The sequence below is a fragment of the Nycticebus coucang genome, chromosome 3 (assembly GCF_027406575.1).
Source record: "Nycticebus coucang isolate mNycCou1 chromosome 3, mNycCou1.pri, whole genome shotgun sequence".
Taxonomy (NCBI): Eukaryota; Metazoa; Chordata; class Mammalia; order Primates; family Lorisidae; genus Nycticebus; species Nycticebus coucang.
Genome location: NC_069782.1, coordinates 107,579,449 through 107,600,305, shown reverse-complemented (window position 1 = coordinate 107,600,305; position 20,857 = coordinate 107,579,449). Strand labels below are relative to the sequence as shown.

Here is a 20,857-nt window from a genome sequence, read left to right as displayed (position 1 = left end):
AGACTGCTCTCCACCTCTTGAACTCAAGCAATCCACCTGCCTTGGCCTCCCAGAGTGCTAAGATTACAGGCTTGAACCACTGTGCCTGGACTTTCAGGAGTCTTTTTTGAGACTGAATCTTCTACTAAGTCATTAGCCCACACGGTGCACAGAGTAATAGGAAAGAGGTCCTTTACAATGCTGGCCTGGGAGAGGTTTTCCTGTGTTCCAACCTGGGGGATTGGTGTGCAGCAGCTCAGATCTGTGCAGCCTCAACGGGAAGTACTTGGTAGGAGGTAGATGGGTAGATAATAAAATATATTTTCTCAAGTCGATAGGATTGGGTAGTTAAAACTTACAGTTCTACTTGCTGTTTTTAGCCTTGTCCCTGAGGCTTTCTGACATTTGAGCCAGCTCCCTCCCTTCCACCCACACACCCAATCACTACTTCATCATTTCAGCAAGAGAGAAGGGAGCTTTGATGAGGGAACACACCATGGTTTACAGATTTGGGGTATGTACTATGATTTCTTCCATTTAGTCTGCCAGGAATTTAGTCTATGCACAATGGACACCCTTCCCCCAACCCACTCCATGCAGGACAACAGCAAAAGAACAGAAAACTTTTCTGTTTCTGGTTCTTCAAGTCTTTCCTTCACATCCACATGTCACTCACATACCATGGGAAAAAAGTCAGTCTGAGTCAACGTGAATGGACGGTAAAATGGAGTCTCCACCTTTGCTGAAAATACAGGCCTCAGAACAGATGCCAAGTGGCACAGAAAGGAAATTGCATACCAAATTTTGCCTGTATATATTATTTGCTATGTTTAATACTTTATCAGAAGAATTTTTATGTTTTTCTCCCAGCCTTCTCCTGTGATACTGTATGCACCCTAAAGATGGGACCTGAACTTATTATATACCCTTTTCTTTTCTTTTTATTTTAATGTACTCTTTTCTTTTCCCACAGAACCAAATATAGTATGGTAAGGGTGATAAATGATGCCAAATGCCTGACTAGCAATTTTTTTTGAGTCAGGGTCTCACTCTGTCAGGGATAGAGTGCAGTGGCCCCATCATAACTCACTGCAACCTCAAACTCCTGGACTCAAGTGATCCTCCTACCTCGACCTCTGTAGTAGCTAGGACTATAAGTATGTGCCATCACACCTGTCTAATATTTCTATTATTTTTTTTTTTTTAGAGACAGGGTCTTGCTATGTTGCCCAGGCTGGTGTAAAACTCTTGGCCTCAACTGATGCTTCAGCCTCCCAAAGTGCTGGGATTACAGGCATGAGCCACCACACCCAGCTGGTAAGTAATTTTGCTATTCTAATAATTGAAGACTATGTCAAGAGAAGAAGAAAAAAGGTAAATTTCAATCCACATATCAACTAAAACCCCAAGTGGATATTCAGGCATCTCATTAACCTTTTATTTTCTGCTTGGCTTCATAACTCTCATTTCCCTCCACAGAGAGATTCCCCCTATTTACAAATGACCTCTTGCCTCCAACAGCATAAAGCAATACATCACTTCTTTTTATTCCTTACAACCTCTTTAGCCTATGTTGAGCAGAAGACCCCTGCCAGTTAAAGCAACGGTTCTAGAATTCTTTACATATTTGCTTCTTACTGGAATGGTACAAAGTCAGTCCGATAGGACCTCTATTCAATTAACCTTCCCAGTCAGACAATCCTTTAGGGGTCAGCCTTCATCTTCCTTCACTTTTCTTCTCTAGAAAGCTGAAACCACACATGGTTTTCAGGTTTAAAAGTCATCAAGAAAAAGAAGTCTGGGTCTCCTGCCGCATCTCTATGGCTGGACTGTCTTAGGGTTCAAGTACAGAAGACAAACTAGCCCACCTGCATCGTGAGGGCTGGGAAAGTTATCTTACTCTTTCACCAGCCATGTGTGGCCCATAGTAGACTCTCGATAATCAGTTATTGATTCAGTGAATGAACACAATGAATAATAAATGAAGTCCTAAATCAAATCACTGCAGAAACTGATTTGAGGTTACCAGGGGAGGTTTAGAAATATGGAGATGAGAATTCTTGGAAGGAGGAAGCATAGGATTGCAGGAGGTACAATTAGAAGATAGGGAAACTGTCTAAAGCCCTTAGGTAGGTACGTGTTTATAGCGAGATCACCTCTTCATCACACTGGCTTTATGCTCAGACCTCTTAAAGATGAGAAATGTTGAAAAAGAAAATCTTTGGTTAGAAACTAAATACTAATTGGGCCTCTGAGATATACTAGCAATGGCTGGGATTTATTTCTGGCCTACTTTAAGCTGGCTTAATTTCAAATATTATCGTGATCATTGCAATAATCCTACCAGGTGACCATTAATTTACTTTACTTTCAGATAGAGAAATTATAAGCAGAAAGGTTAAATGGCCTACCTAAGTCAATTAGCTACACGCAGAATCTGGATTCAAAGTAGATTAAGTTTCAATTCTTTTTCTACCCACAATGCATCACACCAAATAAGCAACATGCCATACACCTAGGCAGATTTGCTGGTTTTAATTAAAAAAAATGATTTGTGGTAAAATATACATAAATTTTACCCTCATAACCTTTTTTTTTTTTTTTGAGACAGAGTCTCAAGCTGTTGCCCCGAGGAGAGTGCTGTGGCACCACAGTTCACAGCAACCTCAGACTCTTGGGCTTAAGCGATTCTCTTGCCTCAGCCTCCCAAGTAGCTGAGACTACAGGTGCCTGTCACAACGCCCAGCTATTTTTTTTTGTTGCAGTTGTCACTGTTGTTTAGCAGGCCCAGGCCAGGTTTGAACCCGCCAGCCCTGGTGTATGTGGCTGGCACTTTTATCCACTGAGCTACGGGCGCAGCTCATAACCATTGTTAATTGTACACTTCACTAGTGCTAACTATATTCACCCTGTATAACACATCTCTAGAACTCTTTTATTTTGTAAAACTGAAACTCTATCCCCAAACAACTCCTCACTTCCCTTTCCTCCACCGTTTTCTTTCCATGATTCTTACTACTCTAGATATCTCATACAAGTGCGATTACATGTTATTTGTCCTTATGTGACTGGGTTATTTCACTCACCATGATGTTCTCAAGGCTCACCCAAGTCATAGTATGTGACAAGATTTCCTTCTTTTTTAAGGCTGAATAACATTTCATCATATATATAAAGCACATTTTTAATTTATTCATGTGTCAATGGACATTTGGGCTGCTTCTACATCCTGGTTATTGTGAATAATGCTGCAGTAGACATATGGGTGCAGCTATTTCTCCAACATACCGATTTCAATTCCTTCAGATGTATGCCCAGAAGTGAGGTTGCTGGGTCATGTAACAGTAGTTCTATTAATATTTTACATTTTGGGAGCAACCTCTACAACAGGTGTCCTCAAACTGTGGCCTGCGGGCCACATGAAGTGGTGTGAATTGTATTTGTTCCCGTTTTGTTTTTTACTTCAAAATAAGATACGTGCAGTGTGCATAGGAATGTGTTCATAGTTTTTTTTTTTTTAAACTATAGTCTGGCCCTCCAACAGTCTGAGGGACAGTGAACTGGCCCCCTGTTTAAAAAGTTTGAGGACGTCTGCTCTACACCATTTGTCATAGTGGCCACACCATATTTTGTTCCTACCAGCAGCGCACAAGGGTAGACAGATTTGTTTTTAAATAAAATAACTATTGCTTTTAGTATCAAACTGAGTGAATAGCTCGGCTTGCAGAGTTTAAGTCAAGATCTTAGAGTTAAGGACGGCACCTGTGGCTCAGTGAATAGGGCGCCGGCCCCATATATCAAGGGTGGTAGGTACGAACCTGGCCCTGGCCAACCTGCAACAACAACAAAAAAGCCAGACATTGTGGTGGGCTCCTGTAGTCCCAGCTACTTGGGGGGCTAAGGCAAGAGAATTGCCTAAGCCCAGGAGTTGGAGGTTGCTGTGAGCTGTGACACCGCGGCACTCTACCGAGGGCAATAAAGTGAGACTCTTTTTTTAGAGAAAAAAAGAAAAAAAAAAGATCTTAGAGTTAAGAAAATTCTAGATCTTAGATCATAATTTTGTAATTAAATTCAGCACTTAATTAAACATGTACTATATATATAATATTTTTTTCATGGGCTGGACAACAGTTCAAAATATTTATATAAATATATAAACATAGTCTATATATAAATGTTTATATACAAATATTTATATAAATATATTTATATGTATATAAATCTATTATTAAATATAAATTAATATACACATAAAATATATAACATATATATTTTTAAGAGATGGGGTCTTGCTATGTGACACAGGCTGAGGTGCAGTGGCTATTCACAGGTGTGATCCTAACACATGATAGCCTAGTATAGCCCTGAACTCCTGGGCTCAAGGGATCATCCTACCTCAGTCTACTTAGTAGCTGGGACTACAGCTATTCGTCAATGTGCCCAGCCCATCTAAAGAAGAATAAATGTAGCTGTCATTTTCCAAGAGATTACAACAAATGAAACAAAAATAAAGCCATTGTTGAACCAGTGCAAAGGTAATTAGCAGCCGTATTCCTACTTGGCGAAAGTAAGCCTAGGTGTGTATATATGTTATGCTCTTACCCTGGTTTTGGCATCGATTTTAGCTCCTCGATCAAGCAGCAGTTTTACCATATTTGCGTTTCCTCTTTTTGATGCCACATGTAAAGGAGTGATGTCATTCTGTGGAAGGAAAGCAAAAAAGTTTTAATATCCTTGGTTTAAACAAAGCATTGCTTCTAAACTTCCCTCAGTGTACCCCTGTTCTTTTTTCTAAACATTTTTTCCAACAATCTTCTCGGATAGTAATTTTGTTCAGAACATGACTCAGAAAATTAAATATTAAATTAATATAAAATTAATGTTTTAAGGCAGACAATCACTTGAGGTCACTGATAGGTGATGATTTTTTGCTCAAAAATCCTGCATCTTTAACTCCATGTGTTTTCCAACAAATTTGTGTAACACATACAATTAAGTGATTGGCTAGCAAGTGGCTGATTAGATCAGTTCAGACTGAGGTAAAGCGCTCAAAGCCTTCCCCAATTCAGTAGGAGCATCAGGTTGTCAGGGAGAGATGACAGTAACCCAAAATGGGGCATTTATACACAGTCACACCATTTCCCATGCCCCTACCCCCACCCCTGGTGCTTAAATGTGTTTACAGGGATTTGTTAGCAATATCACAGAAAACTGTGATTTTTGTTTTAAGACTTCTCTCAGAGAACAGCCAGACTATTAGGACAATCTGAAATTCTAATTATATTCTCCTTGATTTTCATGGTTAGCTCCTATAGTGATTTTCTCCATGCATCTTACAGGAGTAGTGATTATTTCTAGACTGTTAAGAAAATGTATGCACATATTGAAAAAATTCCTATTTTGGATTATTTTTATGCAGCAGCAATGTGGGTTTAAGGTCTGTTATTTACAAAGGGCCAATTATATCATAAATGAACTAGCCTGACAGATTATACATATATTTATCATTTGTTAACCGATACAATTTAGTAGCTACCAGGCACTGATCACTTCCTACATGTCACTGGCTGCGCTAAACTGTTTACCATCTGTTTAACTTTTATAATCTTCATAATAACACATATATTCTAAATGACAATCCCCATTTTATAGATGTAAAAACAGCTGGAAGAACCAGGATTCAACTCCTTCCTTATATTTATTTCATACATTCAGAAGGGAAAATTTAACTTTTAAACAATTAAATACTTAAATGTATAATTTTAAGAAAACGCTTTATTATGAAAAATTGCGACATATACAAATTTGAGAAAAAAAGCACAGTGAACTTCAGGTATTCCCTACTTTGGTTCAATTAGTATTGACCTTTACCAATATTATAATTTTTTATACCTCTTACTGTTTTTTTCTTGCTAAAGGGGTTTAAGAAAAAGAAAATCTCAGGCATATTATTTCACCTATAAATATTACAATTTAATTACTGCTAACAGATAAAGATGTTTTGTAAAAGTCACAATACCATTATCATAATGAAGAAAGTAAAAATAATCCCTTTATAGCACTCAAGACCTCATCCATATTCAAATTCTCCCATTATCTCCGACTGTCCCAGTTGGTCTCTTCCAATTAGAAGGTCCACACATTGTATTAGGCCCCTTAAGTCTCCTCTAACTCCTCTCCCCACCTTTCTTTTCCATGTCTATTTGTTTATTGAAAAAAGAAGGGTTATTTATTGTGTAGACTTTTCCACAATCTGAGGTGGACTGATTACATCTTCATGGGGGTATTGCCTAACATATCCTTTTCCCGCTGTATTTTCTGTCAACTTTTCTAGTTAAATGCTTTTGATGACTGTACAATCTCTCTATCTTATTACTCCTAGATGCTAAAGTATAAATCTTAGGCTCTGCGCATGTAGCTTAAGCAACTAAGGTGCCAGCCACATACACCAGAGCTGGCGGGTTCAAATCCAGCCCGGGCTGCCAAACAATGACAACTATAACCAAAAAAAAAAAAAAAAAAAAAAAAAAAAAAAAAATATATATATATATATATATATATATATATCCATCCAGGCATTGCGGGGGGCACCTGTAGTCCCAGCTACTTGGGAAGCTGACACAAGAGAATCGCTTAAGCCCAGGAGTTAGAGGTTGCTGTGAGCTGTGATACAACCGCACTCTACCTAGGGTGACAGCTTGAGGCTCTGTCTCAAAAAAAAAATACATAATATAAGATATATAAATATAAATCTTAAATGAAAGAAGAGACCTGAGTAAAATGATTCTGTTTTAGTAATGTTGGTAGGGAACCACCAGGACGCAAGTCATTTCTGCAGGCCAGGGGTAGGCAAACTTTTTCTTCAAAGGGCAAGATGGCAAATGGTTCCTGCTCTGCAGGACAATTGAAACAGTCTCATCAGCACCTACTCTGTTCTCCCATTATAGCACAAAAGCAGTCACAGCCACACACCACATGTAAATTAATAGGAGTGGTTGTGTTCCAATAAAACTTTATTTCCACAAATAGGCACAGGCCTGGACTTGGCCTACAGACGTAGGTTTGCTGACCCCTGCTCTAGACCTGCTGGCTTGCAGCTGAAGGTTTCAAGGGTGTAGCAGGTTATACAAAGAGGGAGCAAAACTACATGCTGTACATTGTGCATGCTTTGGTCTTCTCTGGTGTGGACTATTCAGTGTGAGTGAAAGCTGACGAAGGAAACAGATTTCACGGCGACTTTCAGGTTTGCCCTGGTTGTCTCTGCTTTCTGAATGCAAGTGTCTGTTGCTCTAATGACCCCAGCAGCACGATGAACAAACTCCAGCCTGAGACAGCAGGTGGAGGGTCAGGTTAGGGACAGAGGACACTCACTATAGCAGGTGCGCTCTCCGAGCTGCAGGAGGGATGGGACACAAAGACTTTATCACTTCCCAGGGCACTAAGGGCTTGCATGCTTTCCTTTTAAAAATGAACCCTCACTGGTTGAGAGAGACTTAATTAACCTTTACCACCAACAGGCTAATTTTAGTGAGAGGAAGAAGTCTCTAATTTTGGTCTCTTCCATATTCATGTACTCTCTCACGCTGTGGACGTGTAGATGTCAAGGAGATGCCTTGCATTCCTAACTCCCACGTTTTCTGCACCCTTCTGACCCTTCCTGGGGGAATACTGAATATCTCTAAAACACTTAAACAGTCTGCTAATGGCTGGCACTCCTGTAACTTCATTTTACCCTCATAATGATACAGTGAAACAGGATAAATATCACCGACTCCATATGACGAAGGTGAGGCATAAAACTGGTAATTTGCAGATTAAGATTAATTAGAGGCAGAATCAGGACCAGAATTCAAGTTTCCAGACCCTCGGGCGGTGGTGTTTCCAAGCAGGGATCAGAATGCGTTTGTCTAGACCAGTGCTTCTCAACTCTGTCCTGTGGAGCTTTTGACTAAAATGCAAATTTTTTTTTTTTTTTTTTTTTTTGTTTAGAGACAGAGTTTTATTTTGTTGCCCTCGGTAGAGTGCTAGGGCATCACAGTTCACAGCAACCTCCAACTCTTGGGCTTAAGTGATTCTCTTGTCTCAGCCTCCCTAGTATCTGGGACTATAGGTGCCCACTACGATGCCTAGCTATTTTTGTTGTTGCAGTTTGGCCAGGGCTGGGTTCAAACTTGCCACCGTGGGTATATGGGGCCAGTGCTCTACTTACTGAGCCACAAGTGCCACCCTAAAATGCAAAATTTTAATTCCTGAATCAGATAGTGGCTGCTGCTGTCAACTAGGAACAAATCAAAATTAAAGCGGTATTTGGCTTGGTGCCTGTGACTCAAGTGGCTAAGGCGCTAGCCACATACACCTGAGCTGGTGGGTTGGAATCCAGCCCAGGCCTGTCAAAGAACAATGACAGCTGCAACCAAAAAAATAGCCAGGAGTTGTGGCAGGCGCCTGTAGTCCCAGCTACTTGGGAGGTGGAGGCAGGAGAATCACTTGAGCCCAGGAGTTGGAGGTTGCTGTGAGCTGTGATGCCACAGCACTCTACCCAGGGTGACAGCTTGAGGCTCTGTCTCAAAAAAAAAAAAAAAATTAAAGTGGTCTCTTAGGGCCACTCAGTGGACTATTTAGATTTGATTCCTCAATTCGGTTAAACTAAAGTCTTATTAGGCCCTACTATGTACAAGGCCAGGTACCGCCTTTGTGTTGTTCAAACTACCAACAGATTTAGGACATTTGGGTATATCAAAAGGGTTCATTGACGTTAGAGACAAAGAGCTTGGTTTTTGCTTTTTTTTTTTTTTTTAAAGAACCCTCCTTTTAGGATAACCCTCCTTTACTGCTGGTGAAACGTAAACTTGCACCTGCTTGCTAGGATGCAGATTGGTGGTGTATATGAAGAACCTTCGACTTTGTGAGGGCAGAGGTGAGGAGGGAGCATGGTGATGGACCTCTGTGCTGCAGGTGTGTGGAGACAGCTGCGGGCGGAGCACTAACAGGAAGGGAAATTCTCTGTGGCTCCCGCTTCCACCCTAAGCACAAGGCCATGGCAGTTCTCTGCTACAGGAATTTGAAGCTGAAACAAAATGTAAGTTTAGCTTAGCTCCTGACTAAACTGGCTCCACCTCTCACATTTGCAGCACAGAAGAAACATTACTCCTATTTCCAGACAAAAAACACTATTTAACTCAGTCTCGCTTGTTCTACATACAACCTACAGAGTTTTATCTAGTAGGAACCAGTGAACAACAGACATGGAAAAGTAGAGAATCTCAGCAAGACCACGGACTTCCTAAGGAAGAGTCAAATGGAAACATTCAATAAGAAAACCCACCATATCAGAGATGAATATTAGAGCCCATGTTGGGCTCATCAGTAGACCTCACACAGCTCAGGAAAGATTCACTGAACTTCAAGATATATCAGTATAAATTATCCAAACTCTAAACATGAAGGATAATAAAAAGAGTGGTGGATAAGAAAGCACAGAGCATCCAACAACTGTGGGACAATATAAAACAACTGTTAGAGCTGCATAAAGAGAAACGACAGGATAGGGCAGAAGAAATATTCCAAGAGGTAACAGTCAAGAATTTTCCCGAAATAATGAAGGACATCAAGCCACACACTCAGGAAGCTCTGCGGACACCACGCAAGATAAACAATAAACTAACTCCCCAAATAGACACATCACACCGCTGAAAATGAAAGAAAAAAAGGTCTTGATGTTAGCCAGAGGGGGAGAATACAGAGAACCAGGCTAATAAACATAGTAGAGTACTCAGCAGAAATGATGTGATCTGGAAAATTTATTTTTTTGCAGTTTTTGGCCAGGGCTGGGCTTGAACCCACCACACCCGGTATATGGGGCTGGCGCCCTACTCCTTGAGCTACAGGTGCCACCCTTTTTCTTTTTTGAGACAGAGCCTCTAGCTGTCGCCCTGGGTAGAGTGCTGTGGCATCACAGCTCACAGTAACCTCCAACTCCTGGGCTCAAGCGATTCTCTGGCCTCAGCCTCCCAAGTAGCTGGGACTACAGGTGCCTGCCACAACACGTGGCTATTTTTTGGTTGTAGTTGTCATTGTTGTTTGGCAGGCCCGGGCTGGATTTGAACCTGCCGGCTCTGGTGAATGTGGCTGGTGGCTTAGCTGCGTGAGCTACAGGCACCGAGCCAAATGACATCTTTAAATACTGAAAGTGAACAACTGCCAAATGAGAATTCTACTTATCTTTGAAAAATCAAGAGAAATAAAGGCTTTTTAAGATAAATAAAAGCTGAGAGAATTATCAGCACACTTGAAATATAAAAACAAATGTTAGGGGCGGCGCCTGTGGCTCAAAGGGGTAGAGCACCGGTCCCATATGCCGAAGGTGGTGGGTTCAAACCCAGCCCCGGCCAAAAAAAAAAAAAAAAAACAAATGTTAGAGGAAGTTCTTCAGATAGTAAGGATATGATACCAAGTAGAAGCTTAGATCTACACAAAGAAACAAAGGCTCTAGAAATGTCAAACACAAGGGCAAATATAAGAGATAATTGATGGTCCAAAGTAAAAACAATAGCAATGAATTGTGGGGTCTATAATACATCCAAAAGCCAAATGCTTGACAAAAATTGCACATAGATGGGAGGAAGGAACTAGAACAACGCTGCTGTCAGCCTCTTATGTGTAAAGTAATATAGATTTGATGGTATACTGGGATAAAGTAATCGCACGGATAATAGGATGCTTCTAAATAAAGATATAAAGCAGTATGAAAAATATGCTCAAATTTTCATATATATATATATATTCTTAAAAGGTTATGCAAACCTTGACCCAAATGTTAATAATTTCTCTCAGTGGTGAGATTATAAATGACTTTTTGCTTCTTTATGCTATTTTTAAAAAGTTTCTACTATTAAGAAAACAGTTTCTACTATGCACATTTGTATAGTATACAGTGGAAAAAAGGCTGTGCTTTAATACTGCCTAATTTGCAACTCACCACCACCTTCTATCTCAGCTTCTACCATTTGTGATGGTAGAAATAATTACAGCAGAACCTCTGTATGTTGACCTCCAAGGGGCTGTAACAGACAAGTCAACATTTGGAGATGGTCAACATAAGAATTCAGGCCTCCTATACTAATAAGTACATGTGGTGCACGTCCAGTCTGTGGAAAGTAGGTCACCTTAGGGAGGTGGTCAGCTATGGAGGTTCTACTGTAGCTTCCCTAATAGGTGAACTTGGAAGGAACCTGTTAAACCTGGAGATATCCTACACCTAAAGGTACATTACCAACTATTTCCCAGTAAAGTAGAAAATAAATACGGCTAGAGTTAAAGATCTACATGCTCTGAGAAGTCCGAATTAAAACTTAGATAAAATCAAATTTAACCTAAGTTTTGAAACTGATCTGAATCAATGTGAACAAACGTAGATAATACTCTAATTTTGTATTAATTAGCTTCTTAATAAACTGTTTTGTCTTATCCCAAAGAAATTTTTTCTTGTACATTCAAAATGTTATAGAATAGCTTAGCAATCGGGAAGTTGTGTTTTAACCGACAATGACCTCTGAGTTTATTCGGTCTAATCACCCATTTTATAGATAAGGGAGAGAACAGGGAGGGTTAGTGATTTACCTAAAGCCTAGCCAAGACCCCAGGGTTGCCAATTCCTAAATTATCTCATCCATTTCACTAAACTCCTTGGGTTTATTTTAAAATCACTATTTGCATTCCTAGCACGATAGCATCTTGTTTAACTTTTCCATCAAGCTTTTCAATGTACTATTTATTAACACAAAAAAAACACACACAAAAAAAACCTTAAAAATAAATAGGATTAGCCAGTGCTTCTTTCTCTAGTATTTACTTCTTCTCAATCTTTCTGAAAGACGGTGGATAAAGACAAAAACCCAATTCCATATATACGCACACACCTACATTTTACAAACAACAATGAAGGGACCCAGCTATGCAAATACTTATATAAAGGATTAACAGGATCTGGAGAAATACTCAGAATTTTCACCAAACAAAATCATAGTACACAGCAAGTTTCATTCACCCATATTTCTGGGCCAATAAATTAATTAGGTACTTAACAAAATGGCCTGGATCACTGCGGCATCCTCTAAAGTGTGGATTTGTGTTCTCATATACGGTGCAATTTCTAGCTCCTTTTTCTTTTGCGGTCTATTCATTTTCTTTTGTTTTGACACTTGACAACACTTATTTTTTAAATTTCAGATTAATATGAGGGTACAAATGCTTAGGTTACATCGTTTTTGTTTCTAAGGTAAAGTTCAAGTTGTAGTTGAGCCCTTCCCCCAGAGGTGTGCTGCACACCCTACCTGGTGCACATTAGGTGATCGTAGCCAATTCTCCTCCCTCCTCCCTTTTCCCTTCTTCCCCTCCCTTGAATATGCACGTGTTTTTCTTTCCTGTGGGCATGTTGTCTTTTTTTGTATTGAGTACATTGGATGCTTGCTTTTTTATTCTTGTGATTGTAGTTTATTCATTTATCTTCCATACTGATCTTTCATCTTAAGGTTTTTCGTCTTAACCTATATTCCAAGGTAACAACCCCTGAAGCTAGGAGTTAAGATCCCAGTTTAGAAGAATAGACTTTGCCTTCTAGTTTTAGGAAAAGCAGCAGCATTTCATATAGAACAAGCTAAGATCTCACAGGATTTGTACAAATTTGATATATTCCCCTAAAATTTCATCATATTCTTCTTGTGTTATAAAAGTAGGGCTATATAGTAATAAATATTATATTATGATACGTATTTTGGAATGATAACTATTTAGAGTAAGATCTAACTCCAAAAATAAAGATTATTTTTCATAGTACTTCCTAAACTATAAAAGTGGCTTAGAAATATACAGAAGGTTTTTATTTATTTTTTTTTTTGAGACAGAGTCTCACTTTGTTGTCCTCATAGCTCACAGCAACTTCAAACTCTTGGGCTCAAGTGATCCTCTTGCCTCAGCCTCCCAAGTAATTAGGATTACAGGCACCAGCCACCATGCCTGGCTACTTTTTAAAGAAGGGGGTCTTACTCTAGCTCAGGCTGGTCTTGAACTCCTGAGATGAGGCAATCCACCTGCCTTGGTCTCCCATATTGCTGGAATTACAGGCATGAGCCACTACACCTGGCCTCAGGTTTTTAGCAATGACTTGGCATAGGAAGACATTCTATCCTTGTGACAACTTTATTTCAACGCCATCTCTTGGCGTACATCTAGCGGAAAGCACATTTCACTGGGAACAAGAAGACCAGGCCCCAATTCTCACTCCTCCACACCCACTTTCCTGACAGATGGTCCTGGGAATGTGCTTCATCTTTAAGGAGCTTATTTACTCATCTGTGCAAGGGATGCACCGCCTTTACTGCCTGCACCGTAGGGCCGTCAAGACGAGCTAGGAGATAGTTTATGTCAAGAGGAGGAAGAAAATCCACAGGTATTCCTGATCTCTTGTTTCATTTAATCCACACAACAACTCTAGCAAGACAGTTGGCACTTTTCCCTGAAGCCACACCAGAAGAAAGGAGACAAGTAGTTTGAAGAAAAGGAAAGACATTTATCACTTTCTTGACAAAAGAGGAAAATGGCAGACTATTGTCTCAAAATCCAAATTTGTGCTTCTGGGCAGAAACACAGAGCTTTTAAATGTTCTGATTAATTTCATAATCCCGTTTTGTGCTAAAACAATCTTGTAGCCTCTGCCCAGATTATCCCATCTATGGCTAAAAAATTCTGTGACTCCCACCCAGGTTAATTCCATCTTTAGCTAAGACAACCGGTGGCCTCTGCCCAGATGATTCATTTGAGGTATCTCTATAGTTCAAGAACAAGAGACATCCCTCACCCCACTTCTGGCCTAAGGCCCTAGTTCCACTCAGTCTTGTGACCTCCACCCCCAAAAGGTGCCTCAAAACAAGTTCATCCTTCCTCCAGGAGACAACCATGCTGTTTCTCTACATCTTCTTAGTCTCAACAGCATTTTTGGAGCACCTAACAGTGTGCTGAGAAAGACAGATTGCATTGTGACAGGGCAGTAAGGGGGTTAAGGGCTATGTCGTTTAGGTTCAAAATTCCAGCCCTGGCTTGAATATTTTTCCTAACTCCCAGGTGTCAGAAATGTATTCCCTAAATCAGTGGTTCTCAGCTTGTGGGGCACAACCCCTTTCGGGGTCTCCTGTATATCAGATATTTCCATTACAATTCTTAACAGTAGCAAAATTATGGTTATGAAGTAGCAATGAAAATAATTTTATGGTTGGGGGTCACCACAACATGAGGAACTGTATTAAAGGGTCATGGGATTAAGAAGGTAGAGAACCACTGCCCCAAATTCATATGTTGATGAGATTTGTGGGTGGGGCCTTTTGGTGGTGTTTAGGATTAGAGGTCATCAGAGTGGGGCTTCCATGATGTGACTTGTGGATTTATCTGTCAGTCTTGAGCCAACATGGTCTTGCAACTTCCCAGGAGAAACCAGAGTCATTTCCTACCTTGCTTGTAATAAATGGCAGATTTTAAAATTTCATTTAAATACAGAAAATACCAACAACAGTACATACATTTTAAGAAAGGAAAAATTTGTATTAAAATTGTAATGCTCAAATCACATTTGACTTTTGTAATTATAAGAGGTGCTCAAACGTGACCTGTATTCATCTTTTGTTATCAGTATATATTGAGTATTACAATTTTAATAGTTTTTTCCTTTCTTAAAATGTGAACACATTTTTTTTGGCACCCTTTATATAAAAGGCCACGGATGACTTGTCCCTCTCCCTTTTCTCATGTGTCTCCTTTTCTTTAAAAATGTTATCACTAAGGGAAGAGTAAGTGGATATTATCACTCAAAATCTTATAGATAATGAAAGATTGAATCATACAACAGTACCCCCTGCTAATTCTTACCACTTGTCATAATTTTTGCATCTAAGTTACTACAATTTTAAAAAGTTATTCAAGTGGCAAAGCAAGATGACTGAAGATCAAGATTTCAATGTTTTAATGATGTGCATTTAAAACACAGACATTTTAGGAAGTTTTTGTTTTCTCCTTCTATTTTCTTATACTTTAGCATGATTCCTGGTATAAAGAGAAACTGAAAAATGATTGAATAGGTTCATCGAGAAAGCACAAGAGAGGCATTTTAGCAAGGATTACTATCATCCTCATTCACCCGATAGATGTGTATCTTTTGAAAAGGCTTTTAGCCTCTAGGGCAGTGGTCCTCAACCTGTGGGTCGCGACCCCTTTGTAACAATGAAAATACATCGGAAGGTTGAGAACCACTGCTCTAAGGGAAAAGTTTGTATTTGGTAACCTCCTGGTACAGAATAGGTAATCAATAAAAGTTTGATAATACTGAATAGTCATACAGATTTTGATACAATGTAGGAAAATGGAGAATTAAATTCCTGTCTCTTTAATTTTCTTAAGTACAAAAACACATTTTCCTGTGAATTTTTATTGTTTTCCATTGAAAGTCTTCTGTAATAGTCTATATTATAATGGCTTTGAGATACAATCAACATATCATAACATTTACCATTTTAAAAAGAATATAGTCATTTAAAAATAGAATATATTCACAGGGATATCTAACTACCACCAACATCTAATTCTAAAACATTTTCATCATTTCCAAAAAGCCATCTCATCCCATTAGGTGATCACTTCCCAGCCTTTTGCAACTGGCTTCTTTCACTTAGCGTAATGTTTTATGCCTTGAGAAGCCCATAAAATATATGCAAACAATGACACTTTTGATGATTAGGACTTGAGATTTTTAAGAATATACCTTGCGGGAATGTAGAAAGATTTCCAACAATTGAACAGACTGAAAAGACGCTATCCTTTGCAGCGTAACATACAGGCAAGACTTTGTTTTAAAAAAGATTCAACTTAGATGATCTATTATTAAATATGCAGTAATATAAGTGTAAATTATACTCATGCTATAGTAATTAAGATCACACCATTATTGGTAAAAGTCCACTTTCCTCTTTCTTCATGAGGCTTTAATTAAATGAAAAAGGTCTTCAAAGGCAAAGTCTTTTTCTCTTCTCCAGTTTTGTTAACCGCTTGCTTATTCTGCAGCAAGTTTTCTGGGTGTGGTTTCTGGATAAGGAGATTAAGGCCATAGTGGCTTTACTGAGACTGACACTTAAGATACTGAGGCCAACCACACTTCCTTAATCTCCCCCCTCTGACAGAGACCAAGTCGATCTCATTTGATGAGACACCTGATAGCACTGGTCTCTGGGAGAAGTAGCAGCCAATGCTTGGATATTTGATGTTTGCTGTGAAATCAGGCTCTGAATGTTTGGATCTGTTCTGCTCTAAACATCTCAAGAGATTATTTTTTTTAACCATAATTTGAAGCTGTTTATCAGTAATACTGTCAGAGGCTTCCACTTAAAGTAGCAGAGGATTGCTCATCCACAATTTTGATAAAGCAAGTCTTCCTCTGGCTCCTAATGACTCGGGGGGAAGACAGACTATATCCAGAGTGCACCTGCCACACCTGCTTTCCCGTGCACACGCCCTCAGCGGGCACACGTGATCCCAGCTGTTGCCAGGGGGGCAGAAAGATAAACCGCAGCTGATCTTGGACCTCTTCCCTTAGTTGCAAACTCTCTTCTGCCTTTGTGCAGGGACCTTGCTGCTCTTCTCTGCCTCATTCCAGTTCTAGCACTTGTGCTGCTGAAGCGAGCACCTCTCTTGCCTTTGTATCATTGGATCTTACAGGTGACTGGGTCTTTGGAGACACCTAGTCCCATGGTTTTCAATATATGCTTTAAAATTAATGAAAAAAATTTTAAATTGTGGTAAAATACACATAAAACTTCTATCTTAACCATTTTGAAGTATACAGTTCAGTATGGTGCAGGAATTCATTGTTCTGCAATCAGAACTCTTTGTATCTTGAAAAACGAAAACTTTATACCTAAGCCACTCTTGTTTCTCCTTTCCCCCAAGCTCATGGCAACCACCATTTTGCCTAGTAGGTGTCTATGAATCTGACTACCCTAGTTACCACACGAGTATAATCAGAGTTATCCTTTTGTGAGTCACTTATTTTACTTAGCATATCTTTAAGGTTCATCCATGTTGTGGCACAAATCAAAATTTCCTCCCTTTTTAAGGTTAAGTAATACTTCAATGTATCTATTTGTCACGTTTGGTTAATACATTCATCTGTTGATGGACACCAGGGATGCTTCTAACTTTTGGCTACTGTGAATAGGACTGCTAAGAACATGAGTGTACAAATATTTTAAGACCTTTCTTTCCATTCTTTTGGGTATATACCCAGAAGTGAAATTGCTGAATCATATGGTAAATGCATTTAACTTTCTGAGGGAATATCAAACAGTATTTCATTGTGGCTGTATGAATTTATATTCCCATCGATAGTGCACAAATTCTCATATCTTCATATCCTTGCCAAGACTGGTTACTTTCTTTTTTCTTTTCTTTTTTTTTAATATAGTAGCCATCTTACTGGATGTTCAATATATGCTTTTATTTTTTTAAATTTAATTTATTATTTATTTATTTTTGAGACAGTCTTATTTTGTTGCCTTCAGTAAAGTGCCATGGCATCATAGCTCACAGCAACCTCAAACTCTTGGGCTCAAGTGATCCTCTTGCCTCAGCCTCCCAAATAGCTGGGACTATAGGCACCTGTCAAAATGCCTGGCTATGTATTTTTTTAGAGACAGGGGCTCGCCCTTGCTCAGGCTGGTCTTGAACTCCTGAACTCAAGTGATCCACCTGCCTTGGCCTCCCAGAGTGCTAGGATTACAGGCGTGAGCCACTGCACCCAGCCCAATATGTACTTTTAAAATATATTTTTTTCAGTATACATTTTAGGATTTCCACAATTCCATAAAGAATGAGGATTTCTGGGACACTGAAGGTTGAAATAGTAAATATCTTTTTATCCTGTGAGAAATTGCTGGGGAAAAAAGAATTCTTCTAAAAAAAATTGACACCTACTGATTTAGACCAAGAACAAATGTAATTAAAATGGAACAAAACTACCAATTATAGGGTCTTCTACTTTACACAGGCCTTATGAGACATGTGTCATCTCATTTCATTTCTATAACCACCTATAAAATAGATGCTATTAACTCAAGTTCACATGTGAACAGAGCGAAGCTGGAAAGGGTTACAGGTCACATGGCTAGAAAATGCCAGAGCTGAAATTTGAACCTGAGCTATTTGTTTCTAAAAGCTGTGCTAGCACATGCCACCATGCCCAGCTAATTTTTCTGTTCTAGTAGATACAGGGTCTTGCTCTTGCTGGGCTGGTCTTTAACTCCCAGAGTGCTAGGATGATAGGCATGAACCACCACACCCTATTGGTGTCCCCAATAAAGCTCAGTCAAAAGTAGCTTGTTATCTGTATTACAGAAAAGAAAGCCCATTCCAGCTGTTAATATCTACGAGTAGGGAGACGTACTATAACTGACCTGGAAAAAGTCATTTAAAACTCAGTTATAAAGTAATCATTTGCTTCCTGTACATTGAGGAAAGTTATTTAAAAATGTTAAATTATTTGAAATGAGTTGACCCAATGATATTAGATTTCCTGTAATGTTTCTAATGAATACTGTAACTGCAACAAAAAAATTCCATTCTTTTTCTTAACACCCTACTGTCAAAAATTCTTAAAAACAAAAATCCTAAGGGGCTTTACAATTACAAAATGTCCATACCCCTATATCATTTCTGATAAATCTGGAACTAATTTCTGTGTTGACTATTTTTCTTTCCCCTCCAGAATGTAAATCACTCTTGCAGGCTTTTGAGATGTCAGTTTACTTGAAACTCTCAATTAATAAGTTATCTTACCCTCATTTGGTCTTTGGATAAATTAGATGCTTGCTAAAGTTTCACACATGTCAAGAAATGAACACAATGTCTTTGAAGTTTCTAAAGAAAGATGATTTAGGAATCATAAAATTCAATCCAGCGCCAACTGCCTTTTGTGTGTGCACTACATTTGTCCTAAGGAAATGCTTTTCTGGAGACCCAGCGATCGCCAGGGGCCAATGCCCCATCCTCTGCCTCTGAGCACCAAGGCTGCCCACTGAGCCTACCCAGCGTGACCCACCAGCTCTGATGGTCAAATGCTGAGGAGTACAAAAATGCATTAGGAGATTTGGATTCAAATCTCCGTTCTGCCACTTTACTCAGAAGCAACAGGGCCAAATAAATCCTCAGAGTTCCTTTGTGTATTCATCTGTAAAAGTGTCTATTCTTATGAATTTCAAATGATATACTATACATACTTTGTAAGCTGTAAAATATAATGTAAATTCAAGGGCATATTATTAAAGGTTTATTAACATAAAAATTATTATTATGAGCAAATGATTCTTTTTTGAGACTTCTATGACTTACCTTAAGGCAATTCTGTCATAGCATTGCCCTTGGTCAATATTTTCTAATCTTGCCTGATCAGAAAAATCATCTGAGGAGCTTATTAAAAATATAGATTGCAAGTCCCACTGTAGATGTAATGAGTCAGAATCTAAGGGAAAATTTGGCTGAGAAAAATTAGGAAAAATCGGCTGAGAAAAACTAGGAAAAATCGGCTGAGAGGCCCTGACTTAAAAATAATTAGAAAATTTGATTTTAAGTTTTTAAATTCAGGGGGCTGCAATCCTTGTAGAAACAAGCTTGCTTTGGATTTCTTACCAAGCAATGTATATCACATTTGTCATAATGCCAGCTGGAGTTTCTAAATATCAAGAGTCCATTTTGAAGCATGATTATTAGGGATTCAAAATGTATTTAATTCATCTTGCAAACTTGGTGCAACTAGAACCCAGAGAGGCTGCTGCCAGTTCTGGTTTTCTCTTGTGATGACTCTGGAGAGTCCGAAGTCCAAGTACACCTTGCCTCTGAGGTTAGAATATCATAGACTACACCGTCTGAACCTGGTTCATTTGACTTCATTGTTTTTTACTGCCTTGTTCTACTTTACTGTGTCCCAGCCCAAGTGCCACCACACTACTTCAGAGCTGTGTGGCTTTGCATGACTTACTTAACTTCTTGCTTCCTGGTGTAAAATGCCCGTCATATACACACCTCACAGAGTTACTGTGAGGAATAAATGAAATGATGTGCAGAAAACTTGCTACAGTACCTGGTACCCAGTAATAAATGAAAGCTGTTCCCTAAATTAGTCTAAATTGTATGTGGAAATTTTCCCATGTTTTAAAGTCTCAGAGATAAGTGCTGAAAAGAGCCTCCAGGGTATCCTGACCAACCACTCATAGGGGTGCCCCACCTGGTGATGTTTCATGCCCTCTGAGGATAATCCAGACCAAGCATGAACTTCTGGGCCCTTCCTCCCCACCCCAGGGCATTGCACCATGCCTCCTCTTGGCTGTAAAGAGATGCTTCACCCATCACAACATTTGGTTGGGTCATGGTTATTGGCATGGGACTGTCCCATGAATTAAAGGAGGTTGAGCCATCCTGGCCCTCACCCATCACACGCCAGTCACTACCATGACAACCAAAAATGCCTCTACAAATATCCAGATCCTCCAAGGAGAGTGATGCTCCCTTTTCCCCCATCGAGAACCAGTGGCTCTGGTAGGACTCTGGACAGGTCATCTCTAAGAAGAAGAGCATCACACCAGAAGTTCGATGATCAATTCCCATCAGCTCTTTTCCTGTGTGATTGGAGTCTGCCACAGCTCACAGCCCAGCCTTGTCATCCCCTTTCTATGTGTCCTAATGCATCTCAAACACTACTGCCACTGCCGTGCTTCTCCTTGTAGAGACCCGCAAGGACTCTCCTTCACCTGCAGGACCAAAGCCAGTCCCCACAGCCCTGCCTGGCACT

The 20,857-nt window shown here is 39.5% G+C and overlaps 1 protein-coding gene across 4 annotated transcripts in view; it reads right to left on the bottom strand.

Moving 5' to 3' along the window:
* Positions 1-20,857, bottom strand: part of ANK3 (ankyrin 3) — a 545,106-nt gene that overhangs the window by 190,878 nt on the left and 333,371 nt on the right. For all 4 annotated transcript variants that reach the window (XM_053582915.1, XM_053582914.1, XM_053582918.1 and 1 more), the window contains exon 8: positions 4,582-4,680. In XM_053582915.1, the coding sequence (XP_053438890.1) occupies positions 4,582-4,680 (99 nt within the window). The remainder of the gene's footprint in view (positions 1-4,581; positions 4,681-20,857) is intronic.